This window comes from Corylus avellana, chromosome ca10, assembly GCF_901000735.1.
Source record: "Corylus avellana chromosome ca10, CavTom2PMs-1.0".
NCBI lineage: Eukaryota > Viridiplantae > Streptophyta > Magnoliopsida > Fagales > Betulaceae > Corylus > Corylus avellana.
The window spans coordinates 17,111,345-17,138,121 of NC_081550.1; the positions used below are offsets into that span (position 1 = coordinate 17,111,345).

The 26,777-nt window shown below is 34.5% G+C and overlaps 2 protein-coding genes across 2 annotated transcripts; both read left to right on the top strand.

Moving 5' to 3' along the window:
* The first annotated feature begins 2,780 nt into the window (after positions 1-2,780).
* Positions 2,781-4,118, top strand: LOC132163050 (UPF0481 protein At3g47200-like). The gene has a single exon (XM_059573250.1). It carries the CDS (start codon positions 2,781-2,783, stop codon positions 4,116-4,118), a length of 1,338 nt encoding a protein of 445 aa, XP_059429233.1.
* Positions 4,119-20,726: 16,608 nt separating this feature from the next.
* Positions 20,727-22,270, top strand: LOC132163051 (uncharacterized). Its single transcript, XM_059573251.1, has 3 exons — positions 20,727-21,134; positions 21,355-21,528; positions 21,895-22,270. The coding sequence occupies exons 1-3, from the start codon at positions 20,727-20,729 to the stop codon at positions 22,090-22,092; spliced, it is 780 nt and encodes a 259-aa protein (XP_059429234.1). The 3' UTR covers positions 22,093-22,270.
* The last annotated feature ends 4,507 nt before the right edge of the window (positions 22,271-26,777 follow it).

Consider the following 26,777-nt stretch of genomic DNA (forward strand, 5'->3'; position numbering starts at 1 on the left):
ATGAAGATAGCAGTTTTGTTTTTAGAATAACTGATAATGTCAGTTTCCTACTTACAAGCCAAGTGTTGTATCACTTGGCTTTGTACACATAGAGGCGTGCCTTTGTGGACGCCTATCTTATTTTCAACATAAACATTTAAAATATACATTAAATTTTAAACATCATTAATAGCACTTTACTAACTTAGACTAAATTTAATGTGTCTTTTAAATGTTTACAGACACTTGACACTATTTTACATAAATTAGAAAATATTTCTTCCAGACAAATTTGGAAGAAATTTCTGTCTTATATATATATATATATATATATATAAAGTACGTACGCGAGAACATTGAGAAGAAACTACAAACATCAACAAGAAGAAGAAATAGAGAAGAATATAACCAAATACAACCAAACTAGACAAAAAACTAGCACTTCATTGCAGCGGTGTCAAGTATGTGAAAATCAAGTGAGAATGCAACCAATAACGGATGCGACTCAAATGATGAATAAAATAATTTGAAGTAAGAGAACACAACAGACGGTGAGTCTAAAATCCAATCAGATTAAGATCAAATAAAACTAAAAAGAAAAAAAAAAAAAAACATGGAAATGTTTTGAGTATCTCATAGTGCCCATATGTAGATTTTGTTCACGCTCCAATCTGTTCAAATCATCAGTCTATATTACTATATATATTCTGATTACTAGGGAGAAAAAGAAACAGTTTTTTGTTATTGTTTTAGCTAAAATATATATACGAACAAAATATCGTAATTCTGGTCAATAAATCAGATCTTGTCTGCATATGTTGTTGGGGGCACGCTTGAGTGGCTTCTTGCTTGCGATAGCCGCAAGATCTGACCGGTGGCCTTTGATGGGACCATGCGAAGAATGGGCTAACCGGGGCGGTGAAGTCAGTTTTTCCCTATTGAAAAGTCAGAGTTTGCGGAAATAAATTTGATTTCCATCCAAAGACTCCATGCTCGAGTCTCAACAGTCAACCATACGTGTAAATTGCCTTGTTACTTCCACAGGGCCCCACGAAGCTCTGTCCGGTGGCCTTTGATGGGACCATGCGAAGATTGGGCTAACCGGGGCGGTGAAGTCAGTTCTTCCCTATTGAAAAGTCAGTGTTTGCGGAAATAAAATTTGATTCCCATGCAAGTCTCAACCTAAATTGCCTTGTTACTTCCACAGGCCCAATGATGTCAATTATTTGCGACAAGTAATTAAGAAAATTTTTTTTTTTTACGAAGTTTTTTTTAAAACTGACTTAAATTTTTTTTTTTTTTTTTTAACTTAATCTATAAAAATGATATATATATATATATTTTTTTAATAACATGTAAGATGCACATAATTTTTTAATAGTAAGGACAAAGTTAGAATGACTTTTATTAAAAATTCATGTGTATTTCATATATTATTAAAAAAACGACATATATCACTTTTATGAATTAAGTTAAAAAAAATTTCGCCAACTCAATTTAAAGAAAAAACTTTATTTTTTTTTAATTATTTTTTATCATGTAGTTTAATAGTTTGATGATTTCTTTGGCGTCCGGAATAGTTGAGGATGCCCTTTTATTATATAAAACAAATTAAACAATATTTCTCGAGGGTAATATTGTCCTTGCACCGTTAATTATCCTCTTCCTGCAAAAGTTTAGTGCTCAACTCATTGGCCTACAATTAAAGAAATTTTATCCCTACCAAAGAGGAGGAAAAGGACAAAACTGCTTTTAAATATAAGAAAAAATTTTAAAATTTTTCAAAAAGTCACATTTGCACATCCTATCTATTATTTTAACACGCTATCCATTAGAGCACTCCTTCTTGCCTCACTAAAATTATTTTTTTAGTTATTTTAGTGGGATAATTTAATCAAAATAATTTAAATGTCAACTTTTCAGTTTTACTATTTTAAAAAAAAGTAATGAGGTGAACAGTACTTATCAAATTTAAAAATTACTATTCACTCACCTATTAATTAAATAACTTATTTCTCTGTTTCTTTTTTACTTTTTGTTTCTATTTCTTCCTTTAATTGTTAAAAAAAAAAAGAATAAAAAAATATTTGAAAAAGAATATTTAAATAAAATAATAAAAATAGATTGTTAAAATGGTGAGAATGGAGGCTGCGATAAAAAAAAAATGAATTGTTAACTTTTAATTATTTTGATAAGTAAAATTTTGTGAAGCGGATAGGAATACACTTATTCCAAGGATGTCGGTTTTTTCTCGGCTGGTCCTCCTTTCACGCCACCTTCCTTCCCCCCACCCCACCCACCTCTTTTTTTTAACTCCCTCTGCCGACACTCAGCGTCTTCCTCTTCTTCTTCTTCTTCTTCTTCTAAGCAATCAGCTTCTCCTTGTTTGCTTTCTCAATTCCAGCCAAATGGTTCTGCTTTATGATCCTTGTGAGTGAAGAAACAGCGTTAGAAACCCATGAATCCACTGAGGTGGGTTTGAAGAAAGCAAAGCCATTCCCTATATATACTATCCCCTCCTATAAGCTAGCAAAGCCACTGAGGTGGGTTTGCACACTGCACACACACACGGATGTCAATTTATCTCATTTGAATCTTTGTAAAAGTTTTTCAGAAATTCCTCTTCTTTGAAATCGGCATCATTAAATTCACGTTCTCCATAAAAGTTTGTTGGAGTCATTAACCACAGATAAAATTAATAAAACCTCCATTTAAGGCCAAGCAAGCACCATCTTCAACTTCACACTCAAGAGTCAAGACCATAGTCTAAAACACCAAAAGTCCACGAATAAAATCGCATGATGAGCACAATTGAGGAAGGAGAATCTAGTCGTTTCCGCAACCAGGACAATCTCCTAGCCAGACACATATTCTCTAAGTATAACCCATTGTCACGTAGCGAACCCATCGCCCCTAAGCATTGCATCTTCAGGCTTCCTCAGAGGTTCATGAAAATCAACGATGTGCCGCTCAAGCCCCAGGTGGTCGCCATCGGACCTTACTGCAGCGAGAGATATGGGCAGCTCCAGAAGATGGAGGATGTCAAGATGCAGTGCCTCTACTACTTTCTCAACGTTACCCAGGCAGACTTGGTGGAGTGCTTGAGACAAATACGTCCACATGAGGAGGAAATAATCGGGTGTTATTCAGAAATCAACAACCACAATACCGATGAGCTGCTTCAAATGATGATTGTTGATGGTTTTTTTATATTATACGTGCTTCTCTACCATGAGAAATTTGTACACTTGGACGACAACCCTCTCTACCGGCTGGAGAGGGTAATATTACCGAAAATCTACACGGACTTGCTTCTGCTTGAGAATCAGATCCCTTTTTGGGTTCTGGACAAGTTATATGAAATTTGCAATTTTAATACTTCTATTTCTATGTCCTTGTCCGATCTCATCACAGGAGCTATTTCGGCAATGCTGCAGATTCCATCCTCCATAAACAAGCCTCCGCAAAAATGCTTGCATTTGCTTCACTTTGTTCGGTCAATATGTATCTCAAGCGATCATCATAATGAGTACGGGGAGAGATACTACGTACCATTCAGTCGAATTCCCTGTGTCACAAAGCTCCGCGGTGTGGGGATTAAGGTCAATCGGCATAAGGAGGACAATTTGTTGGGGGTGAAATTAAATGGTGGTGTGATTGAGATGCCCAAATTAACTCTCAACAACGCAATGTGCTCATTTTTAGTGAATTGCGTGGCATTCGAGCAGTGCCACAACTGTTCCATGCACTTCTCAATTTACGCCACTTTCTTGGAAGGCCTTGTCAACACCGTGCAGGATGCCGAGTACCTTTCTGACCATCGCGTCATTGAGAATTTCTTTGGGACCAACGCGGAGGTTGTGCGCTTCATCAAGGACTTGGGCAAGGACTTGAATATACATTTAGCTGAAGAAGAATTTTATTTGTTTGAGCTCTTCGAAGATGTAGCCAAGTACTATCAGAAAAGGCTTCATTGGGCCAATTGGCAGTGGACCAACTTCAAGCGCGAGTATTTTGGTAAGCCATGGTTGTTGATTTCTGCATTTGTTGGGATTTTATTCTTTATCCTTACATTTTTGCAGACCTACTATACCATCTATGCTTACAAGCATCCCCCTCGATCCGGCGGAATTAATTAGGATTTTCTTCGGTTCATTTAAATTGAAAAATATTCTATTAATTATAGTCAAAGGATATTTTTATTTCATCGAAAAATGAAAAAACAAAAATACCATTCAAGTATAACTAATTAGATATTCTCCGATTCATTTAAACCGGAGAAAATCATGTTCCCAATCAGCCTACCTTTATCATCCACACAATAAATAGTTCTGTTTAGTAACACTACTTTTAAGAGGATAGTTGCTTTTTAAGTATGTCAGTGTGAAGCTGTTGCAGTTTGTTGCGTTGCTTTTGAGCTCTTGTAGACTTGTAGTGAAGCGATTTTGCCGCGAGTAAAGCTCTGCGCTTGCAAGGTAAACGTTTTATGCATGTATGTATAATGCTGTGCTGATGCTTATTTCAACTTGTAATTTCTCAAATATATAATCTTCTTGTTACAAAATGTCACTGGAAGTCCCAAAAATATCCTACAAAAATAATTCAGTACCAAACCTGCAATGATCCATCCTGCATGATGGGCATGGTTGCCTCTTCTACGATAGCAACAAAGCATAATTATTTTTCGATTATTTTGCTGAGTTGACAGGCACAAGTTAATATGGTTTTTGTAAAGAAATTCCAAATTAGCATGATAAACAACGGTACATTTAGTATATTGGAATTGAGAGCAGCTGCTGTTCGGTCATTGCAAAAAGGAGGAGGTTTTTGCCACCAATAAGAAGTTGCCACTTAACCCAATCCTATCAAACTTAAGTTTACAAAATAAACACAACTACATCTGATTATTAATTTAAAATATTATTAATCTTTAAAAATAAAAAAAAATAAAAAATTGAAGTCCCAAGTAAGGGGAAGCAACCACCCAAGAAGGGGTGGCTCACCGGCCACCCCCAGTAGCCATGGGTGGCAGCGAGAGCCACCCCAGATTTGTCTGGGGTGCCGCGAGGCCACCCTAGAGACCGCGGGCCACCCCCTTGGTGGTGGGGGTGGCCGCGCGAGCCACCCCATAGGCCCTGGGGTGGCCTGCGAGCCGCCCCCCTGTGGTGGCGAGGGTGGCCGCGAGCCACCCCAGATCTGCTGGGGTGGCCCGCGCCAACTCATATCCTGTTAGGGTGGCCCGCGCCACACCAGATCTTGCTGGGGTGGCACGCCGGCCACCCCCAACAACATTTTGGGGTGGCGCAGGCCACCCCATGGTTAGAGCAACCAAAGAGAGACAGAGAGAGGGCGAGAGATACCCGCCCAGGGTGGCTCCCCAGGCCACGGGTTGGCCGCGCAGGCCACCCCCAGTCCACGGGGTGGCTCCCCGACCACCCCAGCGCCACCCTTCTCGGCTTTGTGTGGGTTTTCTCTTCGTCTCTCTCCGTCTCTCTCCATCTCTCTCTCTTCTCGGTAGATCTGAGCAGTGATGGTCGGGACTGCGTGGCGGCGACGCAATTTGAGATGGGCAGCACCGGTGGGACCAGGCGGCGGCGGGCGGTGATGGTTGTGAAGGGTGCTGTGCGTCTGAGGTGTGGAGAATGAAGAAATAATCTGGTGTTTTGGTTTATTTTCTTAACTTGTTTCATGCTGAGGCGTCACATTTACATTGGTGGGCAGAAAATGGGGGTTTTTTGCCACAACCGAACGGAAGTTATTCTCATTGGAATTTGGAATGACAAACAAAAGTGCTCCTTCTCTCTCTTGCTTGAAGACAGTAATATGAGCCTATATATTTGATAGTGATAGTTTGTAAATACAAAGCAATAAAAGGTAACTTTGGCAGTTCCAACCTTATTTTATCGGTAACAGCATCTCTAGCAGTGTAGTTAAAAATGAGATATTAGCTATATTTAGCTATTTTTGCCATTTTTTTTTTCTCTAACAGAATAATTTCATATTAACTATTATACCTTAACTGCTACAATGAATAGCAATTTGTAGCTATTCACTGTAGCACACTAGATTGAATATAATATTATTTCCAATATTGCTTATTCTCCTCCTTTTCCCTCAAACCCTTTTCTTATTCTCTGCATTTATTTCTTCTCTTCCCCTTCCGGAACGAGTTTCAGCAGACACTAGCCTTCTCCATGATCCATAGCTAGTGATTGTTTGTTTCCAAATAAAATTTGGATCATTGACGAAGAATCAGAGATGGGTTTGGCCGAAACCTTGAGGTCCCTTGTCCATCAATGGAGAGCAAGAATCTAAGCTTGGTAGCGGGGGTTTTGATCGTCACCGCAAGCCAATCATCTTCCATAGATGGGAGCTAGCCATCGTCATCTCTCTCTTCCATCGTCGTCATCTTCCATGGGAGCCATCGTCATCTCTTTCTCCCATCTCTTAATATGTTTTTGATATCTTTTTTGGGCTTTTTCTTCAATGTCAGAAACTTGTGTTGGAAATTTTAGGACTTTGGTTTGAACAGTGGAATTTTTGCTTGGTTTGGTCAAGGCATTGCTGGGACAGAGGGAATGAGATGGTCATGATATGGAGTCTACGATGAACTTTTGGGGTTGCTGGGGGATATAATAAAAAAATAAATAAAATAATACTATTTAAAGAAAATAGAGAATAGAATGGAAAATCTGTTGGAATTTGTATTAAAAAATGAGTAAGTAAAGTAGAGAATTGTACTTTTTGATTAGATATTTTACCTAATATTGCTGGAGATGCTTTAAGGTGAAGATAAACTATCTATGATAATATGCTTCAATTAGAGCGTAGGTCATAATGACCAAATGCTTCTCGGGATTCACCTAGAATCTATAACAACATTATATATAAGAGTAAGTTCAACTTCTTAGTGAATATAAATGTACATGTCATTATATGAGTAATTCTATAAGTCCTTCTTGTGTTCCTCTTGACTCCCTCCAAAAATGATGTGGCTATTAAATTTGTTATTTGATCAAAATTCAATAATGATCAATCACAAGTCCAATAGTGAATTTAATAGCCACATTATTTTTGGAGGGACTCAAGAGAGACTTATGGCATTACTCGTCATTATATGGTAACCATAGTTATTTGTACGCAACCGCAACGTAAACACCAAAACGGTGTCATTTTAAATACGAATTAGAGATAGAGTTTTGGTGAGACAAAATACATTTCCATTATTACAAATCCCAAACGACGAAGGCCCATCGTGAATGAAAAGCCCATGGCTTATTAAAAACATTAAGCACAAGTTCCTGAAACTTGACATTACGGCCAAATCTACCTCAAATCATAGGGTTAAGCACTAGATCGTGCACGTCCAACAATCAAGGGAGCTCAACAAACCCTATTGGGGCTCAACAAACCCAATCAAGATATAACAAACCCTACAAGGACTCATACACTCAGCTGCATTTATAAAAGGAGCAGGCAACCACAATATCAAACACACCGTGAATTCTATCTCTACTACTCTCATTTCATTATCATTATTATGTTGTTATTTTACTCTCGTTTTATACAAATTCTAACTTAGGTTTTATACAAATTCTAACTTAGGCGTCAAAGGTGGAACGACTTCCACACACCCCCCTCCCCCCCCCACTTTGCGGCCTTCCATCATTGATCCATTTTTACTCTTAGCAGGCTTTGGAATCAAGTCACTACAAGGGTTGACAATTGTCTCAACAAGTTTCATCATATTTATTATTTTTTGGAATACTTTAACCCAAAACTATTTAAAATAAGCCCAAAAAATAGGCACAATAAAGGCTCAAAACACCTCAAAAAGTCCATATAAAAAATAGGTTATAAAACCGTGGGTTATTGGTTTGAATAACCTCTAACTGCCAGTTGTAAAATATCCGCTAACCTCCTAAGTGGAGCGGTTGCAATTATTAAAATCTAATAACCGCCTTAGCCGTTGTAGTCTGGAGTTAAGTCCTATATGGACTCTCACAATAGCTGCACAAATCACTAGTAATTTGGACAATCAATTACGAAATCCCTGGGCATTACAATAAAAAATGCTACACTTCTCAAAAAAAAAAAAAAAAAAAACAATGGTTTCACAATTCCAGTAAGGTTCCAACATCTTTGCCGAGTGCATCTTTACACCTCATAATGAATCTTAAGAAAAGTGGGCCGGGCGAAAGCCACTGTGATGATGGGCCGGTCCAAAGCCAAACACTGCATTGTGGAGGAAATATGGGCCCTATTAGTGTATGCTGTGCATGGTCTTGGTTTTGGCCATATTTTTCAATAACAATGTGAAAAATATATAATAAAAGAGAATGTCAAATGAATGACATGGCCTAATATATGAATTAATCATTATTTGTTAGAATAAGTCTTCTAAAGTGGCACACATGTCACATATATTATATGTATATAGTATATTATATTAATAGAGTTTTTATTTAAATAAAACTTTTGGGTAATTAATATACTAATAACTAGTAAAGGTGAAAGGTTATTTCATTTCACTAAAAGTTGTCTCCCTTAATGAAAGGAAGCAACCTTAGGTTAAGTGGATAAGAGTCTTGGCCTATAAATAAGTCTATGATTTTCATAAGTCATAACATTAACGTGTGAAACAGATAAGACAAATACTCTTATCTATATATCACTCTCCAACATATGTGAGGGTTCTAGGATTAATGGTTCTAAGATTGCAAATTCAACAAAACGTTAGATTTCTAAATTAATCAATTCAAGTACTTAAGCAACAATGGTTATAGGTTCGTGTTTTTATTTTATGCGTATAAATTTTCTCCCAGATTCTTACATTATTGGCATAAAGCTAAGAAAAATGACCAAAGGCAATATGTGAAGGCATTAACATAATCAAGAAGTGCGAGAAGCGATACAAGCCTCAAAACAACCTTCAACTCTACCCGAACCCTCGAAGAAACAATGGCAACGGGTAGCTACAATCATCCTTGTAATCCAAGCAAAACCTGCCTACCAAGAGGTCCTTTTCATGGAAATGCCAAAGCAATCATCTCAACAATCCATGATTAGAAAGTGAAACCCAACCATCTCTCAGAGAAGTAAACTGGAGTTGACCCTTGTCCCTCTATTTCTAGGCTAGAAGGCCTTCATTTTCATCCCAAAAGTTCATTACTTGGCGACATAGACTTTCTTTTTTTCTCTCTTTTATGTCTAAATACACACACACATATGACATATGTATATCATTTATATACACATGAAAAGGACTGTAATGCTTTGTTATGCCTTATCTTAAATGGCTTTTGCCACACTTCTTTCTCTTTCATTCTTTGTCAACTTCCCACCCAAAATCTAGAGTTTGGGGTGAAGTGAATTTTGTTAATTGGACATGACCATTGATGTGGAGATTTACAGGACCAGACATAACGTACCAATTACAAACTTAGGTCTATGTCAACTCCCATTGCAATGTAGATGATCGATATGTTTATTTAAATAATCGATTTTGGTTTACCAAAAGAAAGGCAATTAAAAGAAAGGGTTGAAACGAAATTTATTGTTAAAAATATTAAATAATATAAGTAACAAAGTAAAGGAACAATAAATATTATGTAGTTGGACGTCATTTAAAAATTAAACAAATATTACGTTTTTTCCGACAATTTTTTCATATTTTCAAATGTCTATATATTCATCAACCCATTAACTTAAAAGATCAATCCAAATATGAAAATTAGAAGGATAATTTGATTACTTAAGAGTAAATTTAGAAAATAAACCCATGCAAAAGTTTTACCATATATCTGAAAATTTTCAAGTTCTATGTTTGCCTTGATTTCTTTACAAAATTATTACAATATCTATTTTTTCTACTTTTTATCCTAGTTTTTGTTCCCAATTACTAAAATTCGCGTATGGAGAAAATTGTAATAATAATAATAAAAAAAAAATGTTGTGGTATTTTAGAGAGATTTTTTTTAAAAAAAAAAAAAAAAAAAAGGAGAGAGAGAGAGAAAATAAATCAAATAAAAAAATTTTAGCATGTCAAAAAAATATATATATAGAAAATGTTAGATACCTTTTTTAGCAGCATCATCGAAATGGCTATACCACTTTGATATATTATTATTATTATTATTATTATTATTATTATACTTTCTTTTTTTTCTTTTTTTCTTTTTTTTATAAGTTATTATTATACTTTCTAAACAAATAACTTACAATTAAATATTTATGTGTGTTTTTGGAAGGGGGCCACTACGTGAAAAATGGAAAAGATTATTTTTTTTATTTTTTATTTTTGTGTTTTTGTGTTTTAGATAGAGGAAAAAAAAAAAAAAAAAGTAGTAATTGACTCAAGTGGGAGGGGCATTATTATGAATTGGGGGAGGAAGAGGGGACCATTTGGATTTACATAAAGTAATAATTTTTATGTGTGCTTGGAAAGACATTAATCTAAGTGTGTCCAAGACATGGATAGTCAAATTTTTTAACAAAAATTATTTAAACCGACCGTGAAAGATAAACCTCTCACACCTAATTATATATCTAGGTCGTGAGAAATAACCCATTACACCTAATTATTTCTCCTTACTCGTGAGAGTAGATCTAGAAAGAAGAAACTTTTTATTTAAAACAAAAAACACAAATAAATAACCAGCAAATAACAACAACGGCCAAGGGAGGAGATGAACGGCACAATACGGTGGAGGTGGACAGACGCATAGCAGAGAGATCGAAGTTGCTAATTTGATCAGAGAACACCTACAAACATTTAAAAATAATAAAATAATAAAATAATAATTAAAAAAGAAAAAAAGAAAAAAAAAAAAAAGAAGAGAGGTTGGGGAGGGGGAGGGTAGGAGCGGGGAGTAGAAGGGGAAGGAGATCAGCTCCTTTCTCCTCTCAAAACTATTTTCTGAGAATTTTTAAAAGTTAAGGGTGTTATTAATTTTGTAATTCAATAAATGGGTTTTGCCCAAAGTCAATTAGGATATGGTTAAGGTTTGGTCATTAGTCTACTTAATGGGCTTGGCCCAAAGTCTAATCAAATTAGGGTTATAGTTTAGTTATGAATTTATTTAAGTGAATAGATTCGATGAATAAATAATAATTTTGAGTTTTGAGGTAAGACTCCTCCTTCTGTTGTGAGACTCCACCCAATCTCTTATTGACTTTGGTTTAACTTGAAGTTCCAAAGTCAATTTATGATTGATTCAAAGATTAGTTAAGACTGCTACAAGGATAAAAAATAAATTTTCTACCATTACACTTACTCTAAAGTGAGTGAATATTAAGGCTGCATTACCCAGCCCCAACTTGCCAATTATAGAAAGTCACCTACATATCTTCTTTTTCTTTTTCTTTTTTTTTTTTAAAAAAAATGGGAAACTTCAGAACTATTATGCATTTTGAGAAGACTATACCAAATTTCAAAAACCCTCAATTTCACACCCTGAACTTTTAATTTGATGTAATGTACCCCATCAATTAGATTTTAAACGTTAAAAGTGATAAATGGCCTTTATACTCCAGATTTTTTTATAAAATTTCAAATATACCCTTAATTTCAAATAAAAAATGAAAATCGAATGGTAATTTGGTCTTTTTAGTCATTTCCGTGAAGGGTTAATGGCTGAATCTGACAGCAAAGGGGTCATTAAATTAAATTAAAAGTTTATAAAGTTAAATTTAGAGTTTTTGAAATTTGAGGGGATCATCTCAAAACGCATAATAGTTAAAGGGTATAAAATGAAGTTTCCAAAATATATATATATATATAATTGTCTAGTGCCATTAATTTCACGTCTGAGAGTTGAGGCTGGAAACACGTTAGAAGCACAGCACAGTCACAGAATCACTCAATTCTAGTGGGGAAACTGTTGGATTGTTGATCCCATTTGACAAACCCACAAGGGCAGTGTAGGTAGTTGGGCCACACCCGATCTCTTTTTTCTTCTCTCTCTCTCTCTCTCTTTGGCATTGGCAAAGCTTCACCTTTTTCATCTAGAACAAACCCCACCTTCATTTTTTTCCATGTTCCACAAGAAAGAGGGGGCATCATTGCATGCCTAGCTAGTAGGATATATTATGGGTTCGTAGCCTAGGATAAGTTGGCTATTCATCCAAAAAAAAAAAAAAAGGTTGGCTATTCATCAAGATCCCTTTCTTTTCTATAGAAAATGACCATGCCAAAAGAAATATGACAAGTGGGATTGTGGGAACTCCAGTGTCAAACAAGTGGGGTCTCATATGCTTGCTTCAAACTTTTATGGAGTCCATTTAGTAGGAATTTGGCTCATATAAATACAACATAATAATAAAATAATTCAGTAATGCTACCTACATATTAGGTCACCATCCTATCTTTATTTTACTAAACAAATATGATTGTGTCTATCAACTCTAATTTTTTTTTTTTAATTTTCTTAAAAAAGTTGTTGGTCACGGCCATATCAATTAATCCATCAACCCAATAAAATGGTAGTGAGATAAAAATGTAATATATCTAATATAATACACAGTTAGACTCACACAAACACAATTATGTCTACGTGTATGCATATGTGTTGTACTAGCTAGTAACACGAAGGCCATTGATATATAAATTTTTTAGATTAATGTTATATATATATATATATATATATATATATTTTAGATTATACTAATGTGACATTTTCAATTCAACATTGATTTTTTTTTCCCTTTCTTTTAACACGAGGTGATTAAAAGATAAATTGGCAATGCTATGTCAGTATAGTAGAATAGTGGTGGAACAGTGGTATGGTATACCACATTACCCTTCTTTTTTTTTTTTAATTAGTAAACATAAAATTCTGAATTTTGCTAGTGATCAGAGTTTGGCTTGCCTTCAATTATATATATATATATATATACACAGAGAGAGAGAGAGAGAGAGAGAGAATTCCCTTGTACAAAATAAACCATAAAGATTGCTTCTAAGAAAAAATAAATAAAGTTCTACCACAATTTTATAATATCCACTCTTTATTTATCTATCTTTTCAATACAAATTCGAGCATATTATCATTATTTTTCAATGTGCTAGAGAGAAACAAATAATAATAAATAAAAAAAGTAAACCATTACCCTTAATATTATACTCATTTAATGTGATACAAGTTCACTCTATCAAATTTTTTATTTCAAAATATCTGTTAGAGAGCCAAAAGTGTATGAGCCTCTTAAAGCATTTGCTAGCTAGAGATGTCATATACAATCTCTTTTCTTAAGAGCATCTCCAAGGCAAAATAGTTAACGAAAAATACAAATTCTTACTTTAACTATTTATTTTTTCATATACATTTCAACTGATTCGTTATCATACTCTTTATTTTTTTTAAATATTATTTTCTTTTCAATAATAAACAAAGTTTATAGTATAAATAATGAATAGGCTAATCAACCTATTTACTATTCACACTAGATGAAAAAAAATTTAAATTGTGTATTCTGCTCGAGAGCAAAAAGCACCCATAATAATCAAATTTAACTATTATTAAAAATTTTGCTATTCTTTTGAACATGCTCTAATCTACTCCATCCCATTCTCTCTCTCTCTCTCTCTCTCTCTCTCTATCTATATATACATAAACATTTTGTAACAAAAAACAGCATCTACAAACATTTGACATGTCTGTCATATTATGAGATATAAAGTGAGTATTAGACGTATTGTATTACAAGTAATAATAGCATAGGCGGCACATCAGGTGAGGTGCCCCATCGACAAGATACATCAACTTGGTAGACCCGCACACCAACAATATTGACTTGATACAACGAACAATAGAATTGTTTTTGCGTTATATCGGGAGAAATGATAAGTTTTTTTGTTTTTTGTTTTTTTTTTTAATGTTATTTTGATCTTAAATGAATATTATTTTTTAAAAATTTCAATTTTAGTACTTATAGTTAAGGTCAAAATCAAATAGACCTATCAGTATCAAAAAGTGTCATAACTGGTACCTGTGATTATTAAAAAAACCTACTTGGTATTTTCGTCCAAATATTTAACGGATCTTCACATCAACACTCGTAAAATGGTGACACATACTCTTAATGCCACATATTGAAGCCAAATCAACAGACCAGATGACGTGGCTTGGTACCTATCCTTTTGGGTGCCACCCCTAACATTTCTCTTTTTTTTTTGCAGCATAAGTGGATCTACCCACCTAGGATTAGAAGAACGTCAGGAAAACACTTAACATTCCGTGATTGAATTTGATGAAATCATTGCTCCCAAAAACACATGTACAAAAACGTGTTCCTCATTGGCTCACACTTGCTAAGATCTAGTTATTGACCAACCGAGGAACGAAACGTCTAGTACGCCCAGTTCGTTACTTTTCGCATTGAATTCTTGGTGGTAATCGATTTGGTGACTGGAGTTTTCTGGAGAGATACTTGTTTGGTCCTTTCTGAAGTGATATGGATGATTCTTCTGGGCCAACTAAAGAAGATGCTTCTTGAGGTCCCCTCCCCCCTCTCTTCTCTCCCATTATTATTCCCATGGCGATCGTTGCCTACATATTTACATACATTATTACACGTTATCAGTTTTTCAGACAATTTTCAAACCTTGTATCATCATGTCAAGGATTTCAGTCAACCAGCTATCACTTGGATCGTCCCATTTATATATATGTGTGATTTTGATTTACAAACTCAATGTCCAATTCTACGTGTGATGTTAATTAATTGATCATCATGATATATAAGAACGGTTTATAGTAAGAGTGGACCTATTTAAGTGGATGGGGGACAATGTGATCCTTATTTTGATGCGATACTGTTCTTATATGCAAATCAATAACTGTTCTTAGCCGACGTACACGGCAGCTTACTCTATTAACACTTGCATAATGATAGCATTTTTCTTTTGAAGCTTTACTCATTTATTAATGATTTAACATTATACCCTTAAAAATTGATTTAGGGCCTGTTTGAGTGTGTATTTGAAGTGCCAAAAATTGCGTTTAACACTCAAAAAGTCAATTTGAAAAAAAAAAAAAACTTATTTGGTAAAATAAAAAAAATAAAAAATGAAAGCACTTAAAAAATAAAATTAAAAAAAAAAAAAAAAACCCAAAAATAGTCAAAACGCATTTTTGACAAAAGCTTAAAAATAAAGCTTTTGTTAAAAAACATTTTTTGACTTAAAAACTATATTTCTTAAACACAATCTCAAACATGCTCTTACAAGGATAAGGTATTTAAGAGTTGATATATGTATATACATAGTTAAGATTGCACTTATGTCATGTGGAACACTTAAGATTGTAAAATCCAATTGTACCAACCTCCCTTGTACCACGTTGGTCGGTGGCATTTGTCGCCTTGACCAGGGCAACCTCCCTTGTACCACGTTGGTCGGTGGCATTTGTCGCCTTGACCAGGGCAAGGGTTCGAATAATGGTGTAGCGAAACAAGAAGATTGTAAATCCAATGACTTAACATTATGCCCATACATAGTACCAAGATACCTTAGGAAGAACTCATATTTGAAAATCGACTTGCAAGGAGAAATTACCAAAGAACTTATATACACGTGGTTAAAATTGCACTTAAATCATGTGAAACATTTAAGATCGAAACATACTACTACGCTGTGCAACAAACTCTATGGCGGCCCACTCTACCTAATAAGTCGCTCTCTCTGTGACTTAAACCCATGACGTGGTGTTTGAATTTAATATCAAATAATACAAACTTTAGGTAGAATTCACACCCGAAAACTAGCTTGTAAGGTAAGGGTACCCAATAATTTGTATGCATATGGTTAAGATTGTATTTAAGCCCATGTGGGACACTTAGAATTTTTTTTTTTTTTTGAACGAATTATCTCTTCATTGATATAACAATCAAATTGGGCAAAATACTTCGTACAATGCCAAAAATATAATTTAGAATCTTCACAACTTAAACATTATCTATGACATACACAATAGTCTCTTGGGCTATTATCAGACAATATCTATGAAAAGTCACTATCTCAATTAGTTTCAGATCTACAACAAATTCCGGCGAATTACGTCTCTATCCACTGCCAGGTCATTGATTCTCTCGTTTTTTTTTTATCTTCGCTACTAGTGCTCTATCAATCGCAATCCCCTTTGTTGCCTTTATCATAGTGACAATTCTTCTTTATGCTTGATAACTCCTCCGTCATTGGTCTATGGTTTGCTCACAGAAAATGAACCATAAAAAAACAAAAGACCGACTGGAAACTAATTATGTTATTTTTAAGGATTTGTGAAAATAAAACCTAAGAAAATGAATAAAACTTCACCCTATAAATCGCTACTAAAAGCAAATTTAGAGATAATACATTTTTATTTAAAAACAACAAAATTACAATAACAAAAACTCAACACACCCTCACGCATTCCACGCACCACCGCCGGCCAACCATGCACTGCTAAAAAGCACCTCGAGGACCATTGACATACGTGCCTTAATCGATCTATGGTGGAAGCAAAAAAATGAGGTGGAGGGGGGAAAGAGAAAGGGGGCGGGGAGGAGGGAGTCGTAACTCCCTCCCGCTACTCTACTATGCTCTCTGTGTACTGCTCTCTTTCTTGGGACACTTAGAATTTAGAATCATAATAGAGATCAAGATTTTTTTTTAGATTTTTTCAGGGCATCTGATCCAATAAATTTATTCAAATCTCAACCATTCATTTGAAATTCAATGGTTTAAATTTTTGTCACATAAGCGGTTATCATTTCAACAATTACCATATTTATCCATATCTATAAGGAATACTGGGAAGTTCCTGCAATATTTTTTATTTGAGAAATAATAAAATTTATTCTTTCAACCATTTCCATATAGTGAATGGGTGAAATGAATGAATCTACCATTGAATTTGTGTGAGATTTACATAAGTCCACAAATTCAATGATTATGCTATTAAATTTGCAAAAAGAGATAGTTGAAAGATGGTTGTGTAACATGCCTCTTTTTATTTCATGTTATTGATGATATGTTTTTAATAAATCTTGCTTAGATTTGGAAATAGAGAGAGATAAAATATCATATGAAATTATAAGTGTCCACTTTTTAGGAAATGAAGAATATTGTTTGAAATCGGAGAAAAAAAAAAGAAATAGTTAAAGTAAAAAAAAAAAAATAGAGTAATACTATTTAGTAAAATCATGTACGTACAATTGTCACACAACTAGATGACATGGTAGTAAAAATCAGTCATTTGATTAGCATTTGTAAAAAATAAAAAAAAATTGATGATTAAATGGTTATTTTTTATTGTTAGGTCATCAAATTAAATGACAATTTTACATAAAGCTACTAAATAAAATTTTTCAAAAAAAAAAAAAAAAACAGTATATTTTTTCCTGATTTATGCTTTTGACAAGTTGGAAGCATTCCATTCGAAAATTTAAAAATAATCTCAAAATTTTTGTTTTTAAAACCAAGGAACAAATTATCCTTTTTTATTTCAAATAAATTAAAAAAAAAAAAAAAAAACCTAGTACTAATTTTTTTTTTAAAAAAAAAAAAAGAAAAAAAAACTAATTTACCACTAAAATCATAACTTAGAGAATATTGAAATAAATTTTCCTTGTAAAGTCCAACCCTAAGAAATTTGGACTCTATGAGTATATGATGATTAGAAAAGTGCTAGGGAGCCAATAAATGAGTCAAGAAAAATTTTCAAACTGACGTGTCAGCGTGGCAGACAGGGAGAGATAATTACGTTTTTTTTTTTTTTAATTTAAAAACTCTTATCACGTCAGTTTGAAAATTTTTCTGAGTTCATTTGTTTGACTTTCTAACACTTCTAAGATGATTAAGCTTAATTATGGAATTTTTGAAAACAACAAAAAGATAGTCTCCAAAACAAATAAGACTTCTCTTTTTGGAAAATCAATTCCTTTCTATAAATGGGTGCAAATTAAATTTAGACATCCAAATTAGCAACAATTTATGAGAGTCATTATGATGGTGACGACTTATCATATAAAATCCTAACTGTAATCTTCCCTAACAACACCCGTTTTGATTAAGCTTAAATATGATTATGATGTTTCCAATTTCTAATCACCCCATCGGGCCTAACCCTATTACAAATCATTGGAACTATATCCACCTATGCACCTCACATGTGTATCAATTAATTAATTCATTAAATAAATAAATAAATAATTCTTCTTCTCTCTCTCTCCCCCTCTCTTTCTGTCTCTCACTGATCATGTGGAACTGAGTGGTAGGTCCATCTCCTTATTGGCTGTCAGATGCAAGTTGGGTACGATTGACGTGTTTTGGGTCTAATATTTTAGCATAAACTGCAAGGAGAAGTAATGTATGGGACCTCCTTTTTGAAATTGGCTTCATTTTTTGATCAATTTCTTATGTATTGACAAAATATTAAGACAAACCTCACAAATGGTTCACAAAATATTGGTGAACCTCACAAATGGTTCACAAAATATTAAGACAAACCATTGTACACTCTCAAGATGGGCCGTCAATTTATGATACAAATTGTAAATTCGACGCATATCCAATCCGAAATTAGTTGATTGAGGTTGAAAGGTATAATATGTTTAATTAAATATATTAAATTAAGGTTAAACTAAATAATCATATACTTATGTTTCGACTCGGTGCAAATTGCCACTCCTATGCCAGTTCTCTTATTGTTATAAGAATTTCATGCTTCTGCGTCCCTATAAAGGAGAAACAATGATACGGTGGTGTTTGATAACTGTTTTTAAGAAGTGTTTTTTGTGTTTTGGTTGAAAAAATGTTTTGATGTGACGTAAATATAAAATGAGTTTTAAGTTTTTTGTGTGTTTTATGATGAAAGTTGTTTGTTAATGTTTTGGTTTTTCAGAAATGCTACATATGCAGACTCTTTGATATGGCAGTGAAAATCATCATTAGATTTTAGATCAAATAATAGTTTTTACTACCATATTAGAAAGTGTACATTTCAAAGTGTAGACTTGAAAGTATATGTAGCATTTTTCTTTGACTTGAAACGACATATAACACGTTTTTACTATTTTTTTTTTTTTTTGGGTAAATTCACTTTACCCCATTGAAGTTTTAGAGGTTTTTCAATTCAAACCCTAATGTTAAAAAATTGGCAATGTACTCCCCTAATATTTCAAAAAATTTTAGTTCAGACCCTCCGTTACTAATTTCCGTCTAATTGGATGGAAATCATCTCATGTGCGTTTCACGTGGAATTTTGATGCTCTCTATTCCAATTTTGTTCTCATTAAAACCTATGAAATTATGTAATTATCCTCATTAAAACCACGTAAGGGTAATTACATAATTTTATAGGTTTTTAATGAGGACAAAATTTGAATAGAGGGCATCAAAATCCCACGTGAAACGCACATGGGATGATTTACATCCAATTAGACGGAAATTAGTAACGGAAGGTCTGAATTGAAAATTTTTGAAATATTAGGGAGATACATTGCCAATTTTTTAACATTAGGGTTCGAATTGAAAAATCTCTAAAATTTTAGGAGATAAAAGTGATTTTTTTTTTTTTTCTTGAGCAAATACAAACAAAGGAAAAGGTTATATAGACGATTCTTCTGGCCCATTATTGATTCTATTAGAACATAAAACGAAGGTATATTGAAAATGCTCTCAAACACAAAGTTGATAAAGCTCACTTAACGATGTGATCTGCACTAAAATTTGTAATTCTTGAAACAAACTTAAAAATGTTGTAATTTCAAATGAATGTAGGAAGTGATTGGACCAGTCTAGATTGTGTTGATTGATATGTACCATGCTAGCATGATTTTACTTGAACACACAACTACACAAGCCAAGTCCAAAAAAAAAAAAAAAATTAGAAAATATATATGTGAATAGGAAAAGTCTGAAAAGAGATATGGGGGAGGTCAACTGTTAACTACTACCAAGTAAACCAGACATCATGACTAGAATATATATATGTGGTGTCTGTAAGAAATGCGGTGCGTGAAAATCTCCTTTAGCTTCTTCACTCAACAAATTACTAAGTGCAATGATTCATAACAAAAAGTATTTGATCAATACTTCCAACTCCAACACATCCACCTAAAATATTCTGATGTTAAGTTGATATTATTTAAAAATAAAAAAATAAAAGAAATAAAATGTATTTTACTAATTATATATATATATATATATATATATTTTAAAATAATATTTACTTAGTATTAAACGAACACTAAAAAATATGTTTAAAATAGTTAACAATTCAGACACCAAATAACCAAATATGAAATACTTAATATGAATCTATCTATTTAAATTGTATATGATCTGTTTGTCTGTTAAGCGGATAATTCAAAATTTACTCAGCTACATGAACCCTATATTAATTCTGTGGTCAATAATTTCTACAACAAAATTGAGGAGAAATCTCTCAAGAATTCCTAATTTGAAATCGTAAAATAACAAAGAAAATGAGTAAATGAAAAGCTTTTTTGTTGTACTCAAATCTCAACTGAGCAACTGGACAGTTCAACTTGTGGCTCCTGGTCGTGGGTAGGCCAACGTCTCTTCCGATGGAGTTTGAGACATAGCCAGGTCAACGCCTTCTCTTGCTATGACGTCATCTTCCTCGTCAGCCTCCAGCTCCTCTCTCACCCGCATAAGTACTCCCACTCTTCGACCTCACTGCCCAATTCCCCCCTCCCTAGTCCCTCCCTAGCTCCCCAAAACCCCTTAAAACCCACGCGCCATGTATGGTCACACAAACACCATATTCTCACGCGCCGCCGAATTCCTCGGCCAGTCCACGTCACCCGACTCCACACTCCCGTTAACTCTCCCTTCAGCTCCGTTACTGACTCCAAACTTGCTCATCCCCGACCAGTTTAACGTGGCCGAGTTCGACTCGGTCCCCGCGCTGAACTCGGAGGTCGGAAACAGTAGTAGCTGTAGTGGGTGCAGTAGCTACGGCTCGCCCAGTTCGCTGGCGAGCCATTGCACTCAGAGCCTGAGCCAGAGGCCGGCTTTCATTCAGAGAAGCGTGAGCAGCCACTCGCTCATGAAGAACGGCTTCCGCCAACTCTTCTCGTCGGCTCCCGAGTTTCTCGACTCCGACGCCGGTCCCTTCAGGAGGGTTTTCAGTACCGGAGATTTGCAGGTTAGCTCTGTGAAATTACTGAAATGCCCACTTTCTTTTCACGTAAGGACCTTTCGATCATTGTGTGTTTTAGCCACATGCAAAACAAAAAAAAACAAAAAAAAAAAATTTATGTGGTTAAACACCCTTTCCCTTTTAATTATGATTAAGCTTATAATTTGATTTTCTTTTTTCTTTTTTCTTTTTTCTTTTTTCTTTTTTAATTTTTATTTGGGTACAGAGAATTCATATGGTGCAACACAGTCATCGATCAGATAGTCCGTTGTCGAATGAGAACAGTATCATCATCGAAAGTATGAGCAAGGCGTGTCGGTATAGTCCTGAGGAGAAAAAGGAGAGGATTGAGAGATATAGAAGCAAGAGAAACCAAAGAAATTTCAACAAGAAGATTAAGGTTCTGTCATCATGTTAATTTATTTGTTATTAGGTAATTAACAAACAAAAAAACAAAAAGAAAACTGCTTTTTGAACAATTATTGTAGCAAGTGGGATGAGAATCATGAGATAGCTAGCTTGAGTTGTAGTTCTTTCTTTATTTGCATTAAGGCCACGTGATAATTTACAAATTAAATTCGGGTTTAAGATATTAGATTACATTTGAAACTATTTAAATCATTTGTAAGCTTTATAAATAAAACAGTGTACAATAAAAGCACATTCTAGTCTTATCAGACACTTTTTTAATGATGGACATAATTGTCTAACAACGAAACGACCTGTTTTGACCATTTTGTAATTAACAAGGTCATTTTAAATACAGTATGCATGTAGGAAAACATTGGCAGACAGCCGACCACGCATCAGAGGACGGTTTGCAAGGAACGATGAAATTGAACATCATCATCAGAAGAGTTGTGAAGCTGATCAACAAAGCCATATAGGTGGGGAAGAGGATGAGGAGGAAGATGATGATTGGATCAACTTTATTGCCACATTCTCAGCAAATATGGCTCCTTAAAATCCTGACAGTCCATATATGTTGGGACAATTATATTGTCGCTTTTATCCTTCCTCGTTAGTACTATGATTTATTCTAAGTGTGCTTCAAAGTAGGTGATCATCATCATGTACATGTACATATAGGGGTTGATTGCATTAATATTGTTGTTCAATATCATGTATTTGGCAAGGCTTGATGAAAAGCTAGCTGAAGCTTTTTGACTGCCTGAAATATTTACAAATCAGGCAGTTTTGAATCTTCGGATGATTAATATAATATTGTCGGCTTGTAGCCATTCATCTAAATAGAAGGTTTTAGAGGGTCTTGTTTGCAATTCAAACATGCCTTTTTGTTTTAGTGCATAGAGCTAAACAAAATTTCAAGTTAAAAAGGATGAGGATAAAGACGTTACCGTTGACAAAGTAACAGAAAATAAGCGGAAAGGTAATGATGGAGGCCGGTGGCGGCGCCGACAACTTACTTTGGAGGCCAAGCTAATTAAGATTGATCAAAATATACTTCACTTTTTCTTTTTCTTTTTTTGGCATTTAGTGCATTATATACAATAGCACAAAAAATTATACGGGATAAATGCAAAACAGATTCACGTGATTAGCCTAAATTATAAATTATTTTATATGGTATAAAAAATAATTTATAGGTTTTTGTAGTTAACCTAAATTACAAATCATTCACTGTGATATAAAAATTAATTTATAGGTTCTCATGGTAAGCCAAAATAACAGTTTACTTACTGAAATCAATTTTTGTTAAATAATTTAACATAATCCATTACTTTGTCATGTCATACCCAATAAAAATGTGACACATATTATTATTAATTTTTTACTTTAAAAAATGACAACTAGGAATTTCCACATCATTTTAAGACACGAGCTAAAATTACACATCCGGTCTCACTCCAGGTCATACTGCTATAGTAAATTAACTTAATCTCTTCTATCCCCAAAATTTTACTTTGTACGTAAGCCTCTCTCATTTGCATCTTTCTTGCCACGATTTGGGAGCATTTTGCGAAAATTTGAGGGCCACATCTTCTAACCATTGAAAATATATATATAACTATTATTTTGGTCTACCCTGAGGATTTATAAATTATTTTTTATACCATAGGGAGTGATTTGCAATTTAGGTCAACTACAAGAACTTATAAATTATTTGTTATATCACAGGGAGTGATTTATAATTTTGGCTAATCACAATGACCAATTTTTTATTTATCCTAAATTATAAATATAATCCATGTAGAAATTTACAGGGAATATAGCAGAAATGAGAGAAAGAAAAGAACATAATGATATTATGGGTTGTTAGGTGTTAGACACTTACGTCCATTACTTTAAATTGTTCATAGGATTACATTGTGATTTCATTAACTTGATTATTTACCATACAAAGTTTCCTATTTATAGGGTAGGTGAGTGAGTATAAGTATAGTAATCAAATCTAGAGATCTGATTAATGTTGCGGTAGACAATGGCAAGTGGTGTCGTCGGGGGCTGACAATGGGGCCAAAAGGTTGCATTGGCTTGGGCCAGAAACAAAAGGGTCCGGCCAAAAATAACAAGGCCAACTTGAGCCAAAAATCGGTTCAAATCAGGCCCAAAGCAAAAGGAACGACTTGGGCCAAAACAACTGAATAAGCCCATTTGAGCGGTCATGGGCCACGCACCGAATCCGGCTCACACGTATCATGCATGCATAGCACACTTTAGTAGTCATCAAGTCGACTAACCCAAACCCAGCTCGCGTGTCACGCACATGATGTGGTCCACTTTGATCGGTTATTGGATTTGGGCACTCATGCATGGTGTGCATGTAGATCATGACCCGCTTGGGTCGTTTATCAAATCCAAGTTATCGGATCCGATCTACGCATAAAGCGTGTGACAAGGCTATAAGGCATGTGGCCAAGCGTGAACCTTTTTTAGGGTGCATTATAGCGCGTGGAGGCTGCTTAGGACAAAAATAAAATAGAAGTTTAATGTAAAGAGAAAAATCTATATATCCCCCTCAAACTACCAATCAATTGACAATATCTCTCTTGAACTTTCAATTGTGACAATGACCCTCTCAAACTACCAAAAAATGTATTATTGCGGCTAAAACGTCAATTAGTTTTGGGCATCTAATTGAAGATACTAGACGTGTACTACTCGCTATACCAAGATGGAATTGTGTATTTGTTCATCGCGAAGTCAATGAGGCGGCTCATAGGATGGCAAGAGCGGCCACCACTGATGTCAATGATAGGATTTGGAAGAATACCACTCCTCATTGTATTAGTGACATTATTTTGATGGAGCAATTAGCTCTATCTTGATGATTGTTTGTTGGAGTTTTCTACTCCATCTTATGATTTATTATCAATGAAATTCAACAGTTCTGTTTCAAAAAAAAAAAAAAAAAAAAATTGTCCTATCCCAAACATTTTCATTTTTTCTACTTTGCAATTAGTTGCAGTTATTTTCCTTTACCGTCATGAGAGGTGATTGTATCAATCACTATCATGGGTTGCAAACACTATTTATATTGATTGTCATTAAATTATTGTTGCTATTACTTTTGTCAAAAAAAAAATCATTATATCCATCATTACATTCACTACCGTGCGCCGCATATATCTTTTCATTGGCCAATGATAGATTTAAATTCTAAATCTAATATAATATAATATATATTTTTCTCAAGTTATTATAAGTTTCAACCATTACTTGAGTAATGAAATGAATTTTGAAAATGACAGATTATAAATTCAGTGATTTTACTAGCTCTTATATTTCTAGTGCATACTCTGTTGATGTTGTCTCTTTATAATATTGCTACCAAAATAGAAATCAATATGAAGGCCTAAGGAAAATGTCTATGATAGGTTAAGAGTAATGTTAGTAGCTTTTCTTTTGTTACCAAAATTGCAAGCTAGTTAAATATGATGGTATAATTATATCGAATTATTTGTTAGCTATGTTAACGATTTAGAACATTATGTAAGAATTTGGGAAAAGATTAATATGTGAATATAAAAAGAAAACAATGACTTTTGGTCATTGTTGCTTAAACGATTTGAATTGAAAAATCAAGATCTCAACGTTCGTGAATTTTCTTTTTGATTAGTTATTAAGGAGCTCGCCCCATTTTTAGTGGTTCAGTCCATGTACCTTTTCATTATATATTTAAATTTTTTTTTTTTTTTAAAAAAAGGTCCTTATACATTTTTTTGTTTTTTGTTTTTTGTTTGGTTTTTGAAATGTCACAAGGTTTTGAATAAATCATACTTGATAATCAATGTCAAGTTAAATATACCGGTATGAAAAATAGAACATTTAGAAGGCAGTTAAAAGCATAATGCAGAAATGGTTGATCCGAAGATTGGTTTTTCGAACACCCTAGCTCTTTTCTCTCTGAGCGCCGTAGGCGCACAGGTAAGGTATCTCCAGGCTTGGGGAGGAGGGATGGCCGTTGGCTGCCTCCCTCCTCCCCTCGCCCTCTTCGCAACGGGTGCCAGAAGTTTACCTGATGCCCCTAACCCCATTGTCTCCTCTCTCCCCCTTCTTTGCTGCCCATTTCCCCCTCTAGTCCGCTTTTCTCTAGTGTGGCCCTTCTCCCTTTCTCCACCTTGGCGCCTTCCTCCCCTGCCATCATCCTCTGCTGTGTTTTTTTGCTAGATCGAGCTTGGCTTTGGACTAGTTCGTTTTTGCCCGATTTATTGCCCTCCACCCCCACCTCAACGCATGCCCCACCACCTTGCTAACCAATTTCACCCGTGTCCATCCCACCTTTTGCACTGGATTCGTATCTCCGGCTGTGATTTTGTTTTCGTTTTCTGGTTTTTTTTTTTGCTTTCCCTTTCTGCATATTTTTTTGACGTTTATCTTGGTGTATTGTTATTTGTTTAAGTTGCTTGTTTGGCACACTCTTTAGGTGCTGGTCTTGGGGGATTCACTGAAACTCTCCCCCCAGTTTGTTTTGTGTGCGTTGCCCATTTCCTCCACATCCGCTCTGCCGTCCACCGTCCGTTGTCCAGTCTTTCTCGCGTCTCCATCGCAATGAACTTCCAACGCCACCTTCAACGTCGGTTTCCGGCCAGTACGCGATCGGCTTCCTCCCAGCTGCCGTTATCCGCATAGTGTTTTTTTCCCTCTTTTTTTTTCCTGTATTTCCTTTTTATCCCTTTATTTCCCTGTTCGTTTTTCTTTCCTATTTTTTGCTTGTAATAAGGCTCTGTCTTCTCTTTGATCTGCCCGTTACTACTTTGGTCCAAACCTTTAGGTTGTGGATGTGAATAATATTCTGACTATCGAGTCAAGGAAGAAGAGTTTCGGCTTAGGGGTTCTTTGCTCTCAAGGCCGAGGAATAAGCACTACCTATGCATTAGAAGGTGTTTGTTTGGTGCAGATTTGTTTTTTAACCTGATGAATAGTTATGGGTTAGCGAATGATTTATAATGGTTGATTGGTGTGTTGTTGACGTATGTAACTTTAAATAAATAAAAGGCTCTTTCAAAGTGTTGCTTTGGCTCTTTGACATTATTCCTTTGGCTATCTCCATTCTTTTACCTAAAATTACAAAATCTATATTTAAATCAATTCTTCACTCAAATCAGTGACTTAGAATATTGAGTAAATATTTATTTATCTGTGAGAATATATATAAATTAAAAAATGGAATTCGAATTTTAAATA

Bases quoted from the DNA above. Each gene is read 5' to 3' on its own strand.
- LOC132163051 (XM_059573251.1), top strand. From the start codon at position 20,727: ATGTATGGTCACACAAACACCATATTCTCACGCGCCGCCGAATTCCTC. The intron at 21,135-21,354 runs GTTAGCTCTGTG...ATTTGGGTACAG, and splicing joins TCAGTACCGGAGATTTGCAG to AGAATTCATATGGTGCAACA. The intron at 21,529-21,894 runs GTTCTGTCATCA...TTTTAAATACAG, and splicing joins ATTTCAACAAGAAGATTAAG to TATGCATGTAGGAAAACATT.
- LOC132163050 (XM_059573250.1), top strand. From the start codon at position 2,781: ATGAGCACAATTGAGGAAGGAGAATCTAGTCGTTTCCGCAACCAGGAC.